General features: G+C 43.8%; 3 protein-coding genes across 4 annotated transcripts; 1 reads left to right on the plus strand and 2 right to left on the minus strand.

The window, feature by feature from the left end:
* Window positions 1-62: 62 nt before the first annotated feature.
* On the minus strand, window positions 63-8,791 carry LOC135341017 (FACT complex subunit SPT16-like). The gene is made up of 24 exons (XM_064537474.1): window positions 8,633-8,791; window positions 8,333-8,425; window positions 7,882-8,046; window positions 7,726-7,785; window positions 7,486-7,584; window positions 6,932-7,165; window positions 6,138-6,311; window positions 5,501-5,658; window positions 4,881-5,139; window positions 4,625-4,654; window positions 4,364-4,489; window positions 3,979-4,176; window positions 3,613-3,740; window positions 3,346-3,457; window positions 3,046-3,147; window positions 2,598-2,741; window positions 2,286-2,339; window positions 1,862-2,046; window positions 1,583-1,715; window positions 1,301-1,413; window positions 1,089-1,218; window positions 839-980; window positions 496-570; window positions 63-348 (listed from the first exon to the last, which is right to left on the minus strand). The coding sequence occupies exons 1-24, from the start codon at window positions 8,699-8,701 to the stop codon at window positions 134-136; spliced, it is 3,198 nt and encodes a 1,065-aa protein (XP_064393544.1). The 5' UTR covers window positions 8,702-8,791; the 3' UTR covers window positions 63-133.
* LOC135341018 (mucolipin-3-like) lies at window positions 8,785-14,331 on the plus strand. Of its 2 annotated transcripts, none has more exons than XM_064537476.1 (15): window positions 8,785-8,863; window positions 9,012-9,552; window positions 9,706-9,898; window positions 10,143-10,308; window positions 10,678-10,857; window positions 11,028-11,187; window positions 11,339-11,414; window positions 11,496-11,583; window positions 11,713-11,812; window positions 11,869-11,987; window positions 12,366-12,515; window positions 12,775-12,882; window positions 13,152-13,484; window positions 13,756-13,856; window positions 14,119-14,331. In XM_064537476.1, the coding sequence occupies exons 2-15, from the start codon at window positions 9,012-9,014 to the stop codon at window positions 14,231-14,233; spliced, it is 2,430 nt and encodes an 809-aa protein (XP_064393546.1). In that variant the 5' UTR covers window positions 8,785-8,863; the 3' UTR covers window positions 14,234-14,331. The 2 variants fall into 2 exon arrangements, with proteins under 2 accessions (XP_064393546.1, XP_064393545.1); XM_064537475.1 differs by having other exon boundaries at window positions 8,802-8,910.
* LOC135341020 (ATPase WRNIP1-like) lies at window positions 14,306-17,675 on the minus strand. The gene is made up of 7 exons (XM_064537477.1): window positions 17,286-17,675; window positions 16,941-17,136; window positions 16,336-16,527; window positions 15,955-16,154; window positions 15,226-15,737; window positions 14,889-14,968; window positions 14,306-14,698 (listed from the first exon to the last, which is right to left on the minus strand). Exons 1-7 carry the CDS (start codon window positions 17,654-17,656, stop codon window positions 14,429-14,431), a joined length of 1,821 nt encoding a protein of 606 aa, XP_064393547.1. The 5' UTR covers window positions 17,657-17,675; the 3' UTR covers window positions 14,306-14,428.
* Window positions 17,676-19,334: the final 1,659 nt, after the last annotated feature.

Genomic DNA, 19,334 nt, shown 5'->3' on the forward strand with positions numbered 1-19,334 from the left:
AACCAGACATTGGTTTTACCCACATGCAAGTCACAATACTATAGCTATAGCATCTTCATCCATTGATGATAAGAAATAACAACAGATTAATAGAGTAAAGCCAAAAACGCACAAATCATATCAATAGAATAAACTAGCGTCTAGCCCTCTTGCTAGAGCTACCACCACTGTGTCTGTCATTAGACGGTCTCTTTCTACTATGTCCTTTGCTTGGGCTCTTGTGTGGACTGCCTCGGTGCTTGTGGTGGCTGGAGCTGCTGGCCCCTCGCAAATTAGAGCTGCTGGCCCCTCGCAACTTAGAGCTCTTTGGGTCATCATCAAACTGTAGCCTATCTCTTTCTCTGTCCTCTGTGTGTGGGAGTATATACTCACATGTACAACGTGTGAACAACCATGCAGTATCATTAATAATGAGACAATGCTATCTCTGAAAGTAGTGTATTTGTTAAGTTTAGTTTAAACGTGCCCACACATCGACTTAAATGCTCATCTAACCTTTCTTTGCTGCCTCTTCCAGTTCGTCCCAGGACATACCCTCCTCCTCCTCATCTTCGCTGTCATCATCACCTCCTGTAGAGTGGGGAAATTAATCGTACAGTATAGGGCCACTGTAAAGCACACACGTTTCAGAGTCCCAAAAACACACATCTAACCAAAATGTATGCACATAAGAGAGAGAAAAAGTTGGTCCATTCACCAAGGTATGAGGTCTCATCAAAATCTCATTCAACCTCCATTACAAAACAACACTTACATGTACATGTACAGCACTGTACTGTGCATACATAGCAACAAGTTGGACACGCCTTAGAGCTAACTGTATCTGCCCTCCTCCCACCTGACTCTGACTCATTCTCATCAATGGAGGTGTAGTCTTCGTCCGAGTCCCCGGTCCCAGACTCCTCCCCAATATCGTCCGACCCGTCAGTTGGCTCGTATTCTGCACTCCCTTCTGAGTCCTCATCATCCCCTCCCTCTTTCTGTTTGTGTGGGGTTAAGCAATGTATTAATTTTGGACGAGTGGTGGTCCATAAAATTTCCAGTAATCTAAATGCATTACGAAATAGTTCATGCGTGACATCACTTACATCACTCTCTGGGTCCAAGAAACTCCACCCACCATTAGTGAAAAAATCTTCAGTGTCGTCATTAATAGTCTTCATTATCTTAGTCCAGTTTAAACTTTGTACTCCTTCAGTGTACTTGATGTCACAGGAGCTGGATTGGGGAAAATATTTTATTACAGATTACAATACTAATTGTTAGTACTGTATTGTAGTACACACTGATGCTTGCTTACTCAAGCCAATGCTTAATAGAATCCAGCTGTGACATTGGGATGGCCGTTACCATGGAGATCTTCTTCTTGTAGTCCTTGAACACAAACACCGTGTCAAAGTTCCTCATCTGAAACTGCAGGGGACCAACACAACCAACACCTTCACATGCAAGTACTGCATGCTGTAAAGTCACAATAACATTTGTGGTAACCATAAATAAACTTCCTACTCGGGGTTCGGACACCCACTCCTTCTCCCACACCCACTCCTCCACCCCTCACACTCCCATCCCCCTCACTTACCTGCACTCTCTCAAAATGCACGAGCTCCACTTCATCCAGTACGAGAACGAAGGGAGGCTGTTCAGACAAGTTGACCAGACAGTTGGTGGTGGGCTGCAGCTGCACTGTACTCCGGAATGGAACACCAAAAAACCTAAGGCGAACAACGGATACACTCACTGTACATACATGTATATACACTTACACAGTACACTACAACGTATATGGATATATGCATTCCATAGCTCTTCATTAATTCGTCTAACACTGTACATTTCAATCCCTACAATCTCGGCTCACCCGAGCTCCTTAAATGGCTTCTCAAAGTGCACCCTACACTGCGGCATCTCTTCGACCTTCTTACGGAACGTGTCGAAGGCCGTGTCCAGTTTAGCTCGCAGCTGTCTCTCTGCTGACTCAGCAAGTAGGTCGTCACGATCGTGCATGTGTTGTGCTCGACCCAAGTCAGTCATAATCTCACCCACCTACATGTACATGTATAAGGAGGGGGGGGGAGCAATCATACATCATTCCACCAAAATTACATGTACAGTGTACAGTACACGTATATAGCTCAATATCACAGTGGTTATAATATGGACAGTAATCCTCAACATGCACTAAACATAAGGTTGTGCATGTTGTACAGTCATGTGGCACTGTACAAAACAAATGTGACTATACAGACGCTTGTACATCTTGACAAGTACATTGTACAACTTACTTCGGTGTAAAACTGTATATCTTTATTTTTCTTCTTTCCAATAATAAGGGGGTGCTGTGGAAACAGGAGCACATAGTCACATGACAGCCACTATCACACAGCATTCTAATTCATACCGTAGGCAACTTTAGAGGATAGGGTTAGCGTTAAGGTTAGGACATGCAGAAATGCATTACCAGGAGCAACGGGTATAAGCGTACATACATGAATGCTGGGTATGTAGTTCAAAGCTTGTTCTAGGTGAGTGTATGGGCAGGTCTTGATTGTGTACATGTACTAGGCAGTGTTGTGTACACTTCGTTGTGAAGCTACCTTAAGGTGGAAATGAAGCAAGACAATCATTTCTTTCTTGGAGGGTTGGAAGAAGGCACACTTAATGTTTGAGTAGAGGAGGTCAATTTTGTCTCCTTTCATAGTGGTGTAGCGGAGGCCATTGCTGTGAGCCTCAAGAATGCCCTGTGTGTGTGTGTGTGTGTGTGTGTGTGTGTGTGTGTGTGTGTGTGTGTGTGTGTGTGCGTGCGTGCGTGTGGTGTAATGGTGACCTCGATGCATACAGTAACTAAATTCTATCTATAGTACAGTCGACATACACCTACACGATGTACACAATGTACACACTTACAGTACATTACTTGATAAATATCAGATTTATTATTGCAAGGATCAATATTTATCAATTAGAAGAAATGGGCACCACATACACCATACAATGTTGGGAAGCTACTGATGTCGACATTGTATACATCCATTACTGACTCACTGATATCCTCCTTGACCCGATGAGTGGTCTCATGTAGAGATCCTTGAGTCGCGGGTTACCCTTGGTAGAGCTCAGTACCAGAGCCTCTTGCTCCACATAGCCCTGTGGGTGTGGCAGGGGTTGGGGACAGAGGCAGTAGGAGAAAACCATAATAATGCACATGTACAGTGTATGCATTTGAGCCTTAAAATTGGCCAGCAGAGCTTCAAAGCTACACTATACATTTAAAGGCTAGGGGAATGCAGCTCTATTGCCTTAGTACATACATTTCTATTTACTCATCTTGAGGAGTTAGCATACCTCTAGTTCTTTCTTCTCCTGCTCTCGTGTTTTGAATTGTTTCTGCACGTCCTTAATCATGTTGTACGAGGACACAAGCCCGAACCCAGTCTTAGTGCTGCCTCTGTACGACCTGGACAGAGAAAATAGCTATTCTTGCTTTGTTACAGAACGATCCTATTGTATGTGTTAGGGCTCCCTAAGAGCTGATAGCTCTGAAACTGAACAGTCAAGTTGGGCTTTCAGAGATGGCACCAAAATCTCAAAAATTCGCCATACTGTACATACACTTCTTTGACAAAGGTGGCCTCTGGGTTGGGGAAGACTACACCCTCAACACGCCCCATGGAGCTGCCCGGATGGAAGAAGTTGATACGCAGGTACACGTACTCTCCCTCCTCACTCTTGCTGATATTCTGGGGGACATGAAAACGACTGATTTTTTGATACCACTAACACTGACATTAGACTCGCAAAGATACACACGCATACTTATATTAAAGCGTCAACGAATCAAATTTCCTGAGTAAAGGATAAAAAAGCAGTGCACCACCAACACACAGTACACTGTACACTGAGCTAAGAATCCCGGCAACTATACATGTACATATAATACACTGCTTGTAACACAAAGCACACACACTGTTCTCTCACCTTGACAGTGGATATGTGGAAGGGTGTGGGTATTCCATGTATTGGGAGAATGAGTGCTTCGTACTTCCTGTCCACAAAGATCTTGTGACTCTGAACGTCTGAGTCACGAGGGATCACCGACCAGTGCTTGTAGGCCGTGTGAGAGGAGAGTTTGGGAGTCTTGCCCAGAGCATTGTCCTCCTTCTCTCTGAGGCGTGTCTGTGAGGGGGTGGGGCTAGGATAAATAAAGTTCCATTGGTTGTGTGTGTGAATATTGGAGTTATAGTTTCTCTGTACTGGGCCGGCTAGCCTCCTCCACAGGCCTCTTGAGAATCTGCTACTGACTATTTTGCGAAAATTATGGATATTTTTCAGATAAGTTTCCCATAAAATAAAATTGACTCACAATGGCCTCCTCATTGATCCTCTTGGTGAGGTTGAACTGATGCTGTTTCCTGTTCTTTATCTTCACCTCTATCTGGTCTGTACGAGCCCCACGGTCCCTCACACCCAGCACCTCTCCGAGTTCCTCCTACCAAGGGGAGGGGGGAGAGTGAAGACAATAGGTATTGTAAATGACTACTTTACTATGCAAGACAGTGCGCACAGACACATAACATAGTTGTAAATGTATTGAACGCTACTAGCTAAGCAAGCAGTGACTTACTGGTAGGGCTTGTTCATTGTTCTCCTCCTCCTACAGTTGAGTGGTACAGTATACATACAGAATGTGAAGACAACATTACATACTGGTATTGTAGGAGCCACACAACTTCCTTATACATTACATGTGCATGCTAACAACCCTAGCCTGTATGCCATGCAGGGATATGCCCACACTGGTCAGTGCTAGTACAGTAACAGCGACATGTAGGCTAGGCATGCTCAGCCTAGTAGTTGATGTACAGTACAAACGTGCTCACCCCCATAAAGATGGCAATGCTGGAGATCTTCTTCTTGGACATGGCCGTCAATTCCACCGCTGGACTGTCCTCATCCCCCGCCATGACCGTGTCCCCTAGAAACAGAGCGTACGTCTTCCCTACATCGCTATTGGCCGTTCGATTGGTCAGATTAGAGAACCCCACGTTGACGTTGAAGACCATCCCCTTCTTGACTCGCTGGGTGCACCTTGAACTCAACGTCAGAGAGCCCTCACGAAACTCTATGCCAGTGATGAACCTGGGGTCACAGAGTTCAATCCTTACACATAGTTCAATAACAATAAGTCAGCTCTAACTTTAGGTTAACCTCTCTCTATTGTGGTCACCCTACGCTGTATATATAATATTATTATTATCATAATACCAACCACCAGTAGGAGGTTCTCCCATAAATGAAGCCCTGGCCAACACACACATAATATTATTGGTATACATACCGATACATCGTAATACACCCATGTACAAATGCTATTTCTGACATACACTAAGAGAGAAAAATAACCAACTTTGTGAGAGCAATTAATTGATGACACTGTTGAGAACACAACAACCTACACTGTAGTCACAAGACAACATCTCCGACCAATCAGAATGCTCACCCAGCGTTCCTGGTGAAGTGTTCCTTTAGTTCAGGCCTCTCTCTCTCCACCATCTCAAGGCCAGCTTTGTAGACGTCACACAACTGCACCCCCTCATGGAGTCGCTCCACCACCTTCTCATAGACACGCTGCAGAAATGAGTAGTTGTCCTGCATCTCCTGTGTGTGTGTGTGTGTGTGTGTGTGTGTGTGTGTGTGTGTGTGTGTGTGTGGGAGGGGTATGTACATGTGTGTGTGTGTGGGGGGGGGGGTATGTACATGTGTGTGTGTGTGTGTGTGGGGGGGTATGTACATGTGTGTGTGTGTGTGGGGGGGGGTATGTACATGTGTGTGTGTGTGGGGGGGGTATGTACATGTGTGTGTGTGTGTGGGGGGGGGGGTATGTACATGTGTGTGGGGGGGGGGTATGTACAAGTCTGTGTGTGTGTGTGTGGGGGGGTATGTACATGTACAGTGGAAATATCCAAAGCACAGTGACTTAATTACAAGGTACATGTACATGTACGCAATAGGATCTAAAAAAACAGGAAGTAGCTATTTTATTTGTAGATCTAACTCGTGGTGTAAGAGGACTGAAACACAGTAATAGTATAACCACACGGTTAAATCCCTCCCCTTCTCCACACACGCCCACACACCTGTGAGGGCTCCACGAACATGGTACGGACAATGTTGGAGCAGTAGGACTTGTAGCGGACTCCCAGACAACAGAGGATGGTGCCAAAGTGGAGTCTGTCATCATTGCTGACGGTGCTAAACTTGAGCTGGTAGGTACCCCCACTCTGGATAATAGGAGAGTAGCAGATCTCAATCTGTGGGGGGTAAGAAAGTTATGGTGGTGAGTGAGTACGAGAGAGGGCTGTGGGGGTAAGAAAGTTATGGTGGTGAGTGAGTACGAGAGAGGGCTGTGGGGGGTAAGAAAGTTATGGTGGTGAGTGAGTACGAGAGAGGGCTGTGGGGGGTAAGAAAGTTATGGTAGTGAGTGAGTACGAGAGAGGGCTGTGGGGGGTAAGAAAGTTATGGTGGTGAGTGAGTACGAGAGAGGGCTGTGGGGGGTAAGAAAGTTATGGTGGTGAGTGAGTACGAGAGAGGGCTGTGGGGGGTAAGAAAGTTATGGTGGTGAGTGAGTACGAGAGAGGGCTGTGGGGGGTAAGAAAGTTATGGTAGTGAGTGAGTACGAGAGAGGGCTGTGGGGGGTAAGAAAGTTATGGTGGTGAGTGAGTACGAGAGAGGGCTGTGGGGGGTAAGAAAGTTATGGTAGTGAGTGAGTACGAGAGAGGGCTGTGGGGGGTAAGAAGAAAATGTACATATAAGTCGCAAAAATGTGGCACAAAAATTGGATCAAATTTGCGGGAACTTAAATTGTTGCGACTAATAGAGCCTCCACATAATGTACATACATGTACACCCACCCCCCCACACACACACTCACCACATCGTCCTCAGTCCCTGGTGGCAGGAACTTTCCGTCAGTGATGGCTTGCTCGATATCCTCTGCCAGTTTAGAATGCTTCACCTTCTTCTCCTCATCAACAATTGTCACTATTTCCTTCTTGACCATCTTGCTGAACACCTGACATGTGATGGTACACGCTCTCTTGATGATGCTCACTTCTCCCTCGTCCTTCACAGAGGAGGTGTATGCAAACACAGTCGTCACGTCAACCTGGGAATGAATATCATATCTTGTGAATAATTACAAACACTTAATTTAAGACAACAGCTAGCTATACATGTATAAAGCTTAGATTAGATCCAAATAACAACGTTTGGCTAATTTAGGCTATGACAAATCAGTTTTATCCAATTATGCACTCTTATTATTAGTGCATGGTCTTAAGGATATTTCAAGCTTCATGTCAATAGTAACTTTGGGAAATGGTTTTACAACACTTAGTGTGTAGGTCAGTAAAACTGTTGTAGCTAGCTGGGGTGCTGTACGAGCTAGAGTGCTGTACGTTGAGCAACCTTACACTGTACACTGACCTGCTTGATCTTGGACCCAGAGACTGCTTTCTTCCAGCCCTCCATAAAGTCACCGGAGAAGTCCACCAGATCCTTCTGAAACACACCCATCACTTTGCCCTGGGGGGAATAGTTACCACAGTAACTAGATTACGATTACAAGCCGATCACCAATGCACCAGACTTGGTTGCAGCACTGAATGCCAATAAAGCTGAATATTTACATTCCTAATCCCACTTTTGATGGCAATGTAAGATCACCTTTTTGCTCTTTGTGACTGCCTTAAGAATCGAGCCAAAGTTTTCTGAGTCAGCATCAGCCTATAGAAATAATAATGTAGTGAATTTAAATCACTTGTAGCAACCTATTTATCGTAGGTTCCTTTGACTCTGTCAAGTTGCAGAGAATAAGCGAACCTTGTTTCTGACTGATAGGACGAGGTTGGGAAGGTCCTCCCTTTTTACCAGAGCACCCTCCAGTGGTCGCAGGAACTCGATTTTTTTCTTACTGGAGAGGATGTGTATCTCGTTGGCACAGAACGCAGTCAGTGTGTCTGCTAACTCGTACCCAAACAGCCAAATCTGTGTGTGTGTGGGGGCGGGGCAGTGGTGTGTGTGTGTGTGTGTGTGTGAGTGAGGGGGATGGGGCAGTGATGTGTGTGTGTATGGGGGGGGGCAGTGGTGTGTGTGTGAGGGGTGGTGAGTAATTGCAATATAACAACAGTGAAAGTGTAGGTAAGGGATATTAAAAAAGCACAATACAATTAAACCAGGTAGCGTGCAGTAACTAAGTGTTTAATGTTAGCATAGCAACAAACAAAAGCAGAAAGCCACTTTACTTATACTTTTAATGGGTGTGTAATCGAACCTGTAATGCATTGGACTTTGAGTACGTTATGTCGTCCTTTCCTACCACCACCATGAGGAAGTCAGCATCACTCCACTCATTGACATCCTCAGCCTAAAGCAATATTAATATACGCCACATCACATTGTACTCAGTGCCTTACAAGAACACCCACTATGTTAGGGGCATTGTAGGTGCAGGTATTGAACAATGCAGTATAATAGAAATTATTATGGAACTGTGAACAGAATAATTGTGTAGAAATCAACATAGTGCAACTTTCTAAATAAAACCCACCAAAAATAATGACATATATTTTACCTCCCATGAAGCGTACAGCCTCTCCAGACGAGCAATGAAGGCAACTGGGTCCACTCTAGGGGTTGCCATTGCAGTAGATGTTGATCTCTAGCTAACTCTAGGGGCGTTCAGACTGTAGTGGAACACGTGGAAATTGGGCTCATTAAATATTCACTTCCGGTATTGATTGATGATTAACTTCTGCAGCAGTATTGAAAAGAAGGCAGTAACACCTCTCACATGCAATAAAAGGTATAAAGATAGCTAACCATAGTACAGTTCATCTGACAATGAGCCATGTAAGTAGCTAGCTAGTAGTATTTAAATATAGCTGTAGCAATAATTTGCAAAGAATCATAAAAAACTGCAAAATCATGTATGTTTAATACTGTCCCTGCAGATGGCTTCTGTTGACCACATTGAGGGAGTGTACTCTCTCATGCCCGATGAAGCAGCTGCTAACAGTGGCACTGCTGGTGCTACTCGACCTCGTATGAAATCATCTTCAGTTGTAGACAAATTATCGGCCAATCATGAGCACTCTCGCAGACTCACCGACATTGTGAAGAGAAAATCGAGAAGCTCCAGCACCACTAGTGACACTCCTTTAATATCTCAGAACAAATTAGTGGATGGCTCTGAATCAGATGATAAAGCTACAGACCATATTACAATGCAGATGAATGAAGATGTATTAATTAGTGAAGTTGAAGAAGATGATGTGCTAACACCACTATCAGAACCACCAAGCAAGCAAAAAGGAATACTAAAGCGCTCTGCAGTAGTGGATAGTGGTAACTTCGGTGGGGGTGTCTCATCTCCCATGTCCATCAATTCCTCACCACCACTATCTCCCTCCGTTAGTCCATCCAGTCGAGGGGGGTGGCGGAGAGAGTCCGAAGTTCAGTTCCAGCTCCAACCACCTAGTGACGCTACACTTGGTAAGTCACATGACTCCTGCATTAAATTTATTGTGCATTGTTTTATTGTACAAAAAAGTATTATAGCTCTGCTACTTGTGTGAGTATAGTAGTGTGTATTATGCTATTGCTATCATCATTATTACACACTCTCTATTTGTGCATCGTTTACAGTGGAGCTACAAACAATCAGCGATGAACCTGGAGGGAATTCAGAATTTGAACGCTTAGACAGTCTGGAGGAAGAATCCCAAACAATAGACCATCGCTTATTATCAGGGAACAGGATTAGGTCCAGTCTGACCAAACTAACGAGATATCGTTCCAAAGGCAAAGGTGCTCCACCACCTAGGAAGAAGTTGCAAAGGTGAAAAAACTGTCGTGAAAACTTAATGCTTTGTTTTCTTGCACTTATAAGGATTGTTAGGTGGATGCATAATATCATTACGGTATATGTACATGGATGACTACAATTATTGGTTTCATAATGTTAATCTTTTAGATACAAATACAAATAGAGTAAACACAGAGGTGTGTAATGATTTCTACCCTTTGCATATTCTCCATTGCACACATACCATGCTATTAATTACCCATGTACAATCTCCCAGGTTACAATCACAGCTGGATCTGGACGACCTCTCCCGGAATGAGGTGGAGCTCAAGGCCAACCTCTACTTTCACATCGGGAACCCCATTAAGAGGTGGAAGGTCGAGAGGGTGGTCCCGATTAAGCTCCTACTGCAGTTACTCAAAACGTTCTGCCTCATTGTACAGGTGTGGGTACATACATCTGCTGTTACTATACACTTATGTACAGTGGCCTATTGTACGGGTCATTGAATCTTGGCCCAAATAAGTATCAACAGTGCACTCTGTGTATGTCAATGATATATAGGGGAAAGTTTTTGTATTGGATTGGCCGTAATATCACAGCTGACTATATCGATCAACAACTACTGATAAGTCCATTTTTTAACCTTACATCTATTGGTATTCCTAAACCGGCTACATATATATGTACTACAGCATGCATAGCCACGGCTAGATACTCAGCAAAAACAATAGATTATACCTGACAACGGTATGAATGTAGATTTGTGCCATAGAGACAGAACTGACAGTGCTTGGACTAATCCCCTGCAGGTGATACTGTTTACGACAACCTTGTCCCATCAGAGGTCTGACTTCTTCTACAATAGTCGAGTGATCTTCGAGAGCCTGTTCATCCAGCGGTTCCAGAATGGAGTGACCATGCCCAGGGACACATACACTGCATACAACATACAGGACATGTACAGCGAGTTTGAATACATCTCAAGACAGGTATGTAGGCATACGGGATCTACATTTAGATAATTGAGTTATCCAATTAGCATATTATTATTGTATGGCTATTTTTGGCTATATTGCAATATTGCGAAAGGTGTTCCTAAGTATTTACAAAAGTCACATGCACTAAAATAGAATGCACTCACTGCTCTATTCCTTTACAGTACTTTAATCTTCGTGACATCACGATTGGTGGCTATGACTACGCCTCAGTGGATAACCAAGGCAATCCCACTCCCATCATCATGGAGCTGACTCAGTTCACTGTGGCCGAGCTCAACACGGTCAACAACTCCTACGTACTCGATGGAACGCTCAACAAAAGTGAGTAGTACTGTTAATGCTAATGTCAGTGCAAGTTTATGGACTGTTTGAATGGTATGAAAGCACACTCTCTTTTATAGCACTATTAAATGTTGGTGCTCCAAACATAAGTAACAGTTTCCAAACCTCTGTGCTCTTTTTTCCTTTGCAGCTGTATTCTACATCGGACAAAATGACAACGCAACATTAACGTATCTAGAGCATTCTCAAGACCCTTTATTTCACAGGTATGTACGTATCTTGACAGTAATTATTGCACTCTACCTCTTTCTTGATTGTTTGGTTTTTAAGTTTATTTTTTGCTGCAGATTTATCTCTTTGACAGTGAGAATGCTTGTCAAGAACATTCGAGTGGTGCATGCAGAGAGAGCCGAGTGTTTCTTCATCAACGTGTCCGTAAGTTACTACCAATAATTACGTGATTAGTATCAACGAGACCCTCACCCTCTCCAGCATATCTCCGTAGTGATATGTATGCTAGCCTCTGAATTAAATTATAGCGACTTTAACATATTATCTTCTCAGATTAACTATAATAACGAAGACAACGGAGGAAAAATTTTGTACCATTTGGAGGAAAAGCACGCTAACTTGGATTGTAAAAGCAGCATTCTGATGGGCTCAGGTATGCAAAATCTGAAACAATTGGCACATAGTTATAAACGCACTGCATGTGTACAGATAAGATTGTAGTGATCTATGGAGCAATGACCGCTTTGGACGTCATGATAATCATACTCTGCTGTTTTTCAATCGGTCTCACAATCAAGAGTCTTGAGCGAGCAAAAAAACTGGCAAAGGTAAAGTCAAAACTGAATGCATGATGTGAATAGTCTGCTTTAGTGTAGGGCTTTTTTAACGTAAACATAATAATTCTTGTGAAAGTTATGACATGAATGCCATCAATTGTTGTCTGTTGTGAGATTCCCTTCAGTATTCAACCATATGCTAGTGTAACAAACAACTGATTCAACTCGTTGTTGTTGTTTTTATATCCGTAGAAATACCATCTGTTGTGTGAAAGCCCTCCCAAAATTTGATAATTTCATCAATGCTTACCTACTATCTATAAAACCCAAATTTGGAATTTGTTACCTGGTACGTACGTCACTCATTTCCCTGTAGAATGGTTAATTAAAGGAATAGGATAATATTGAAATCTGTATTCCCACTCACAGGCAATGGGGACCTTCTATCGGAGGGAGCTGGGTATCAAGCTCAGCTGGTGGGAGAGACGATCACTGTTCCCACTGTGGCATGCCCTCAATATCACCAGTGATCTGCTCATCATTGCAGGCAGCTTCTACAAGATCTTTGTGGACTATAGGGTGTGTGTGTGGGGGGGGGGGTTAGAGGTGTGTGTGGGTTAGGTGTGTGTGTGTGTGGGAGGAGGGGTTAGAGGTGTGTGTGTGTGTGTGCATGACTGTGTTATTACATCTTCCATACATGTATACAATGTCATACCTCGGGGATTTGTTGCAATATAGGGAAGTTTGTTTATCACTGTGTTTACAATGATAATTATGAATTGCAGTGTAAGTGTTGTAATGCTGATATAAATCATAGTGTGGGTGTCTCTTACTTTAGGTGAATGACTTAGACGATGCCAACCCAACCAGCCTACTTCTTGGGACGGCTGTTCTCTGTCAAGCGGGCGTAATCCTTCGTTACATATCCTATTTCAAAGAACTCAATGTAAGTGCTGTTACAGTCAGTCAACAGTCAGTCAACATACGTACCATCTAATAATTATGCTAGCCATGAAGAAGTACTAGTATTCACTTACCATCACTATAATTATGCTCACACCTACACCCTCTCCCAGGGCCACCCCCACACACTAACCTCTTCCCCACACACACCCCCACCACCCACCCACACACTAACCCTTCACCCATGCACCCCCACGCACCCCCACACACTAACCCTTCACCCACACACACCCCCACCACCCACCCACACAGGCACTCACTCGGACCATCTCCCTGGCCTTCCCCGAACTGGTCAAGTTCCTCCTCTGTGCAGGCATACTATTCTTGGCTTTCACTTTCAATGGATGGATAATCCTCGGTCCCTACCACGAAAAGTTTGTAGGTTTCGGTGGCTCCTTTGAAACCCTTTTCAGTTTGTTGAATGGAGATGACATTTACACCACATTCAATGGCATAGATATGGAGGACAGTGTAGCGGTGTACGTGTACAGTCGCTTGTACATGTACGTCTTTCTTATCCTGTTCCTCTACTTTGTGCTCAACCTCTTCACGTCGTTGGTGATCTCCGCTTACGAGGCATCACAGGTGCGTCTGTTATGAGCTGTCTAGACTTAGATGTTTAGGTCGAGTGTGTATTAAGGCCATCCTTTTAATACCTGCATAGAACGTGATACTGAGTTAGGTCTTGGATATTTTTATGCATGCGTATGTGCACGAATGAAACTCAACCTGTGTAGTAAATATTTTCAGCCTAAAACTTAGTGATTCACATCTGGAAATCAGTAACACTGAAATGTACTGTCCTATCTCATTCACTCCACACACACACATGCACACCTCCCCTCCACACGCACAGTCGTACAACACGGCCTATGACAATGAAGTGCGGAGGTTTGTCTTCTCTGGTCCACTCACTCCCAATGGAGCAGCTCTGAGGGATATCACCAGAACTAAAAAGTGAGAGCTGGTACAGTCATACATACCACCCTCATGCCATGTTTCTGTAGCAACAAATCAACATTAATGTGACTACAACTTGAAACATGCGGTACATAGGGAGCTTATAGCATGATTGTTTCTCATTTTTCGACGGCACCAAAAGGCCTCATATTTATATTTCCCCGTTCCCTATAATTATGGAGCTCTTACTAGAAAAGTTATATCACGATTGCAACTAGATGTAGCTACCACTTATGCAGTATTATTCAAATTCATGCAGTTACGTTGACCCTGAAGTTATTAAGAAGAGAATGAAGCAACCTCCCTCTGAGTCACCACAGCAGAAACGGAGAGGATATAGCTGGCTGCAAAGTGCAGAGACTGTTGATCAATAGATCGAGCAATGCTCTTATATTTGTGTTATCTTTTTATTAGTTGTACTATACACATACACTTTTGAGCGGATGTCTTTTTCAAAACATTTTTACATCAATCACGGTGCATTTATTGAAAATTGAATAATGATGACAAGATAATGAATTGACTGGCAAAGAATGGTTGATAAATAATAATATTCGAAATCGCAAATCTCATTTCATGAAAAAGTTCAGTTTATGCATGCCCTTAGGCATATAATCTTGGTCCACATTTTCCCCCTCAAAGTCAGGGTTGTACTTGTACCCTCGTCCGTAACCTAGTGACTTTGTGAGACGAGTGGGGGCGTTTCGTAGGTGTAGGGGTACGGAGGGGAGGGGTCCCTTGGTGTCCTTCACGCACTGCTTGGCTTTACTGTATGCTGAGTAGACCTGGATAGACTTGGGGGCCTGGGCCATGTACACCACTGCTTGGGCAAGGAGAACCTGCGGAAAATAACGATGAAACCTACTTAGCACAGGGTAAGCGACCTAACCTATAACAGTACTTACAAATCGTCCTGGTAACGAGGCTAGTAATAGTGTACCTATCAGAATAACACATAAGGAAGTACCCTCGTTCCACTCAACACATTGTTCTACAATTATGTAATACTGCTATACGGAGCTCATATACCTCACATTCGGGCATCCCGAGGAACTGACATCCTTGAAACGCAGCCACTGCTTGAGTGAGAGCATTGGGATCAGCCAGCCCTATACAGTTCGATTTTGCGCCAAATAATTATACATTTCTAACCGTTGTATTATGATTATGCAATTAGGGTAGATAATTAAGTTAACAAAGAAATCAATGTGTATGTTGAACAAAAAAGCAATATCTCTAGTACAACTGTCAGTGGATGATACAGATACAGTAGCATTCAAGGAGTTGGCTTATTTAATATACAGGGTGTCTAACTAAAGTGGTTAGTAAGATCCACACTAAGAGCTCTGTATAACAATCCCCTCACCTATGTCCTCACTGGCGAACCTAACGATCCTCCTAGCCACATAGAGGGGGTCCTCCCCCCCACAGAGCATCCGGGCAAGCCAGTAGAGCGAGGCGTTAGTATCACCACCCCTCATCGACTTGTGGAGTGCTGAGATGATGTTGTAATGCTCGTCTCCAGCTCTATCGTAGATCAAGTGTGACCTCTGCAAGCTCTCCTTAACGTCCTGTACAGTTACAATGATAGGTGGTGTATTAATTGTGTCCTTATTCTTTGATGAGTTTGAGTTTGTGTTAAGTTCACTACTGGAACAAGTTGGAGTAGATTCTGCTGAAGAGGTTGGTTTGGAATTGACGGATGAAGAGTGTTCTTCTAAAGAACTTGTGGAGGGTGATTGGTTTCTAGTGAGCAGTGCTTGTTTGGCCTGCACTGCCAGCTGTAGACCATTGAGAGCGCTCCTAGCATCACCATCACACAGCTCAGCCAGTGTGGTCAGGGCAGCGTCCTCTATCAGCACTGGGCCATTAGCACCGCTGCAGGAGGATTTAGGAACGTTTACTTGCTTTATAAGAAGCTTAAAAGAGACTATGTAGACACAATGAAAGGTACTAGGCTTGCTGTTATTGATAGGGAGCTGTTCTCTTTAGCTAATTGCTAGCTGTGATGTACCACTTACTCATCCACACATTTTGAACACAGAACTGTACACCACTACGACACCCCACATTAACTCCTAACCAGACTCCTCACCTGCCCTCATCGTTCAGCTCCACCCCCATCTGACGAGCAGCCCTCCGCAGCAGTACCCCTACATCTCCCACCTCCAGCTTCTCGAGCACGATCACCCGACAGCGACTGAGGAGGGCTGAGTTGAGTTGAAAGGAGGGGTTCTCTGTCGTGGCTCCGAGCAGGGTGATGGTACCGTCCTCCACATGAGGAAGGAACGTGTCCTGGTGGGGAGGAGGGGGGGTGAGTTAGTAGTTAGTGAGGCTTCATATGAGGATTGTTCACAGGACAGTACTAAAGATTGCAAATACGCCCCGAGGGAAAGAGTTATATTAGCAGTACATCATTACATTTGCTTGTAATAGACTACGGTAAAAGAACACTATACAATTACAGTAACAATACTTGCTGCAGTTTGTTGAATCGATGTATCTCATCCACAAACAAGATGGTATTCCTCCTGAATGCCTTCTCATTCTTTGCAACCTTCACCACCTCTTTGACCTCATTAACCCCTGAAGTGGTAGCCGATAACTGCACAAACCGACATCCACACTTGTCTTTTGCTACCATGGCAACAATCCGAGCCAGAGTGGTCTGAAAGGGGAGTATTCAAACCGAACTTGTACAACTACACAATGACTATCTGTAGCATGTGAACATTTAGAATGTCTTGTGAATTTCCTTCCTCATTAGGACAACAACAACAGGGGAGTACACCACAAAAAGCTTGCAACAACCATGGCAAGTGTTGAATACAATCTATATGCTACATGTATAAATAAGCTTAGAACAGGCTGTGGGCCTGTGGCCATTAAGATATAATTATGTCTACCCATTTATAGTGTCTTGTGAACTTCACCCTTTCTCTATACTCTTTCCTTCAAGCATCAACAAATGACCTTGCAGGGAGTACATGTAAGCAATCACTAATTAATCCTAGCAACGTTGGTACCTTAATCCTCATAATTGGTGGCTATTAAGACATGTCTACACACAAAACACCCCACCTTCCCACATCCAGGAGGTCCCCAGAATATCAGTGAGGGCACCTGTCCCGTCTCCAAGATACTGCGCAGTATAGCATTCCTACCGATCACGCTCTCCTGTCCAACGTAGCCCTCTATGGAGGATGGACGCATCGCCTCGGCCAGGGGGGTGGGGAGGTTGGTAGGAGGTGGGGTAGCCGGGACTTTATGAATGGTGCTGTAACGAAGAAACTAGTCATTATATCTACCAAAGTTCGACAGAAGTGATCAGATAATCAGACACAAATTGGGGAGGAGATTTAAACGACAAATGTACACCCCACAATTATTGGATAATACGAAGGAAATTTGAAGCTGCAAATTTACCGAGGGACTTCACTGAACTGTTGTGATGAAGTTGGTGTACCGGTCATCTTCCTCATCTTAGCTGGTGGTGGGTCACCCTCACTCTTGGGACTGAGGTGCAGTAAAGAGGAGGCCGTTGTAAACGAGAGTAAAGATTGCTTGCCCTTTGTTGAGGGAGAGGGCCTCTTCTTGGACGAGTGTGGCATGGTGGTGATGATGGAGGATTCTGTTTTGCTCTGCTTCTCTTTCCTCTTGTTCTCTGATGGAAGGCTTTGTCCTCCTGGCAATAGGCACACATCTATGTGACTGTTGATAATGTCCAAGGGAACAGACTTGTTGCAAATAGGACAGTTTGCAGCCCCGTCTGCTGGTGCATCCTCCTCACTCTCCATGCCTGCGCTGCACACTGAAAAAGGGTCGACCAACATTACAACAAATAAGTTTAAGCAAAAATATTCACTTGCTTGTGACACGATCTTTACTGCTAAAGAAAAGGGTCGATCGACTATAATAATAGTTATGCTGACTTCACAATACAATAAGTGCAAAAAACATTTCATGGAAAAAATGGGGAAGAGTAGGGTTGGAAAGTTCAAAAACAAGATTGTGGTTTGGTATAGTCTTGCATGCTCCAACTAGTTGGGGGTGGGGCACGATCTTTAACAGTTGGGTCCAGCACTATACATCTCATTACACCTCTATGAGATGCTCGATCACCTATTTGACCATTAACTTGCATGTGTTTCTACATAAGAATGACGCTTTGAATGAGACTTTTTCAAATTAACGTTTCTTTCTGTTAATGTTACAGCACCGAAACACATAGTGTAAAATTAATATTAATGTCCTCTACAATTGGATTAGCTTGCCCAGCTATAGCCTAAGAGCGTTACACTTATACAGGAGAAAGAGGAGGTTTGTGGGTACATCCAGGAATATCGACAGATACGTACGTTGTCATGATTGACCTTGACCATGGTAAGTTTGTTTGTTTGTTTTTTACGTACAAATTGCAGCACTCTGCACACTAGAGCATTGGGGATCATCAGCATTAACATGAGTTATATATATGTAGGTTCACAAACCCATGCACCCCACATTCACATAATTATATTGGATTATGTACGTAACGAGAGTGACTGCTAAAAGGTGTGTGTATGTGAAATCAATTAAATGTATTCCCCTCCCCTCCCTAGGCGGCTGGTGCCAGCTGGTGCAGAGGATGAGAACCCGTTCATGTTGTTCCTACGCTCAATGTTGCCCATTCAACACACAGATGCCCCCAATCCACTAGCAGGCGTGAGTCACACAATAAGACCTCATCTTTATGCCTCGGTGCGCATGCGCAAGCGAGGTATACGGTAGTGTGTTTGTGTGTCTGTGTGTCTGTCTGTCTGTGTAGACTGCTACAGCTGCTCAAGGATGAATCAAGTGCAAGTAAGAGTTTCTATAGGCTTCTAGTCATGTTTACTTGGATTTTAATTCGTGGATTTGCAAAATAATGCTTTGTTCTCGAGTTATACCTAGTTTTGCTTACTTGGAATGCCATTGCAGCCTTTTCAGAAGAGCACGTAGCCAAACTTGTTTACCGAGTGTTGCTACTCTACTTAGTAGTTAGCTCTGCACTAAAACGCTAGCTATTGGTAGCTGCAAGAGTGAGAAGAGAGCTGCAAGGCTCTGCTAATGCAGCCATTACTTGAACTTTTGGCATAGATCGTTTTTAACAATAATAATGGTCGATCATTACCCACTCTGTGAGTTTTTGCATGCAGCAAAATTATCAAAGCTATTAGTAGCTTTATGTTATGTAGCTTTCATGAGCTTTGGCATCTTCACCGAGGCATCAGCACCTGCGGTGCTTTCATTTAGCTATATTTTGTATTTAGCCTCCAAATGCAGTTATTGCGATTGTTCATGATTGTGTTCTCATTTCTACAGTTTACTTTCCCCCCCGAAAATTAACCGCTGTACGGCACATGTGTATGTATAGCTATATTGATACTCTAAACTTATTGACCACCTCTCCACCTATTGCCCAGTTCCCGAGGTGCCCCCGGAAAAGCCTCACAA

This window comes from Halichondria panicea, chromosome 9 (genome assembly GCF_963675165.1).
Source record: "Halichondria panicea chromosome 9, odHalPani1.1, whole genome shotgun sequence".
Lineage (NCBI taxonomy): Eukaryota > Metazoa > Porifera > Demospongiae > Suberitida > Halichondriidae > Halichondria > Halichondria panicea.

Excerpts from the sequence above, each read along its gene's own strand:
- LOC135341017 (XM_064537474.1), bottom strand. The coding sequence starts at position 8,701 with ATGGCAACCCCTAGAGTGGACCCAGTTGCCTTCATTGCTCGTCTGGAG. Across the intron at positions 5,659-6,137 it reads TGTTCGTGGAGCCCTCACAG|GAGATGCAGGACAACTACTC; the intron begins GTGTGTGGGCGT and ends ACACACACACAG. Across the intron at positions 4,490-4,624 it reads ACAATGAACAAGCCCTACCA|GAGGAACTCGGAGAGGTGCT; the intron begins GTAAGTCACTGC and ends TCCCCTTGGTAG.
- LOC135341018 (XM_064537475.1), top strand. Across the intron at positions 10,309-10,677 it reads CGTTCTGCCTCATTGTACAG|GTGATACTGTTTACGACAAC; the intron begins GTGTGGGTACAT and ends AATCCCCTGCAG. Across the intron at positions 11,813-11,868 it reads CAGCATTCTGATGGGCTCAG|ATAAGATTGTAGTGATCTAT; the intron begins GTATGCAAAATC and ends GCATGTGTACAG.
- LOC135341020 (XM_064537477.1), bottom strand. The coding sequence starts at position 17,656 with ATGGAGAGTGAGGAGGATGCACCAGCAGACGGGGCTGCAAACTGTCCT. Across the intron at positions 17,137-17,285 it reads CAGTTCAGTGAAGTCCCTCG|CACCATTCATAAAGTCCCGG; the intron begins GTAAATTTGCAG and ends TCTTCGTTACAG. Across the intron at positions 16,155-16,335 it reads GATTCAACAAACTGCAGCAA|GACACGTTCCTTCCTCATGT; the intron begins GTATTGTTACTG and ends CCTCCCCACCAG.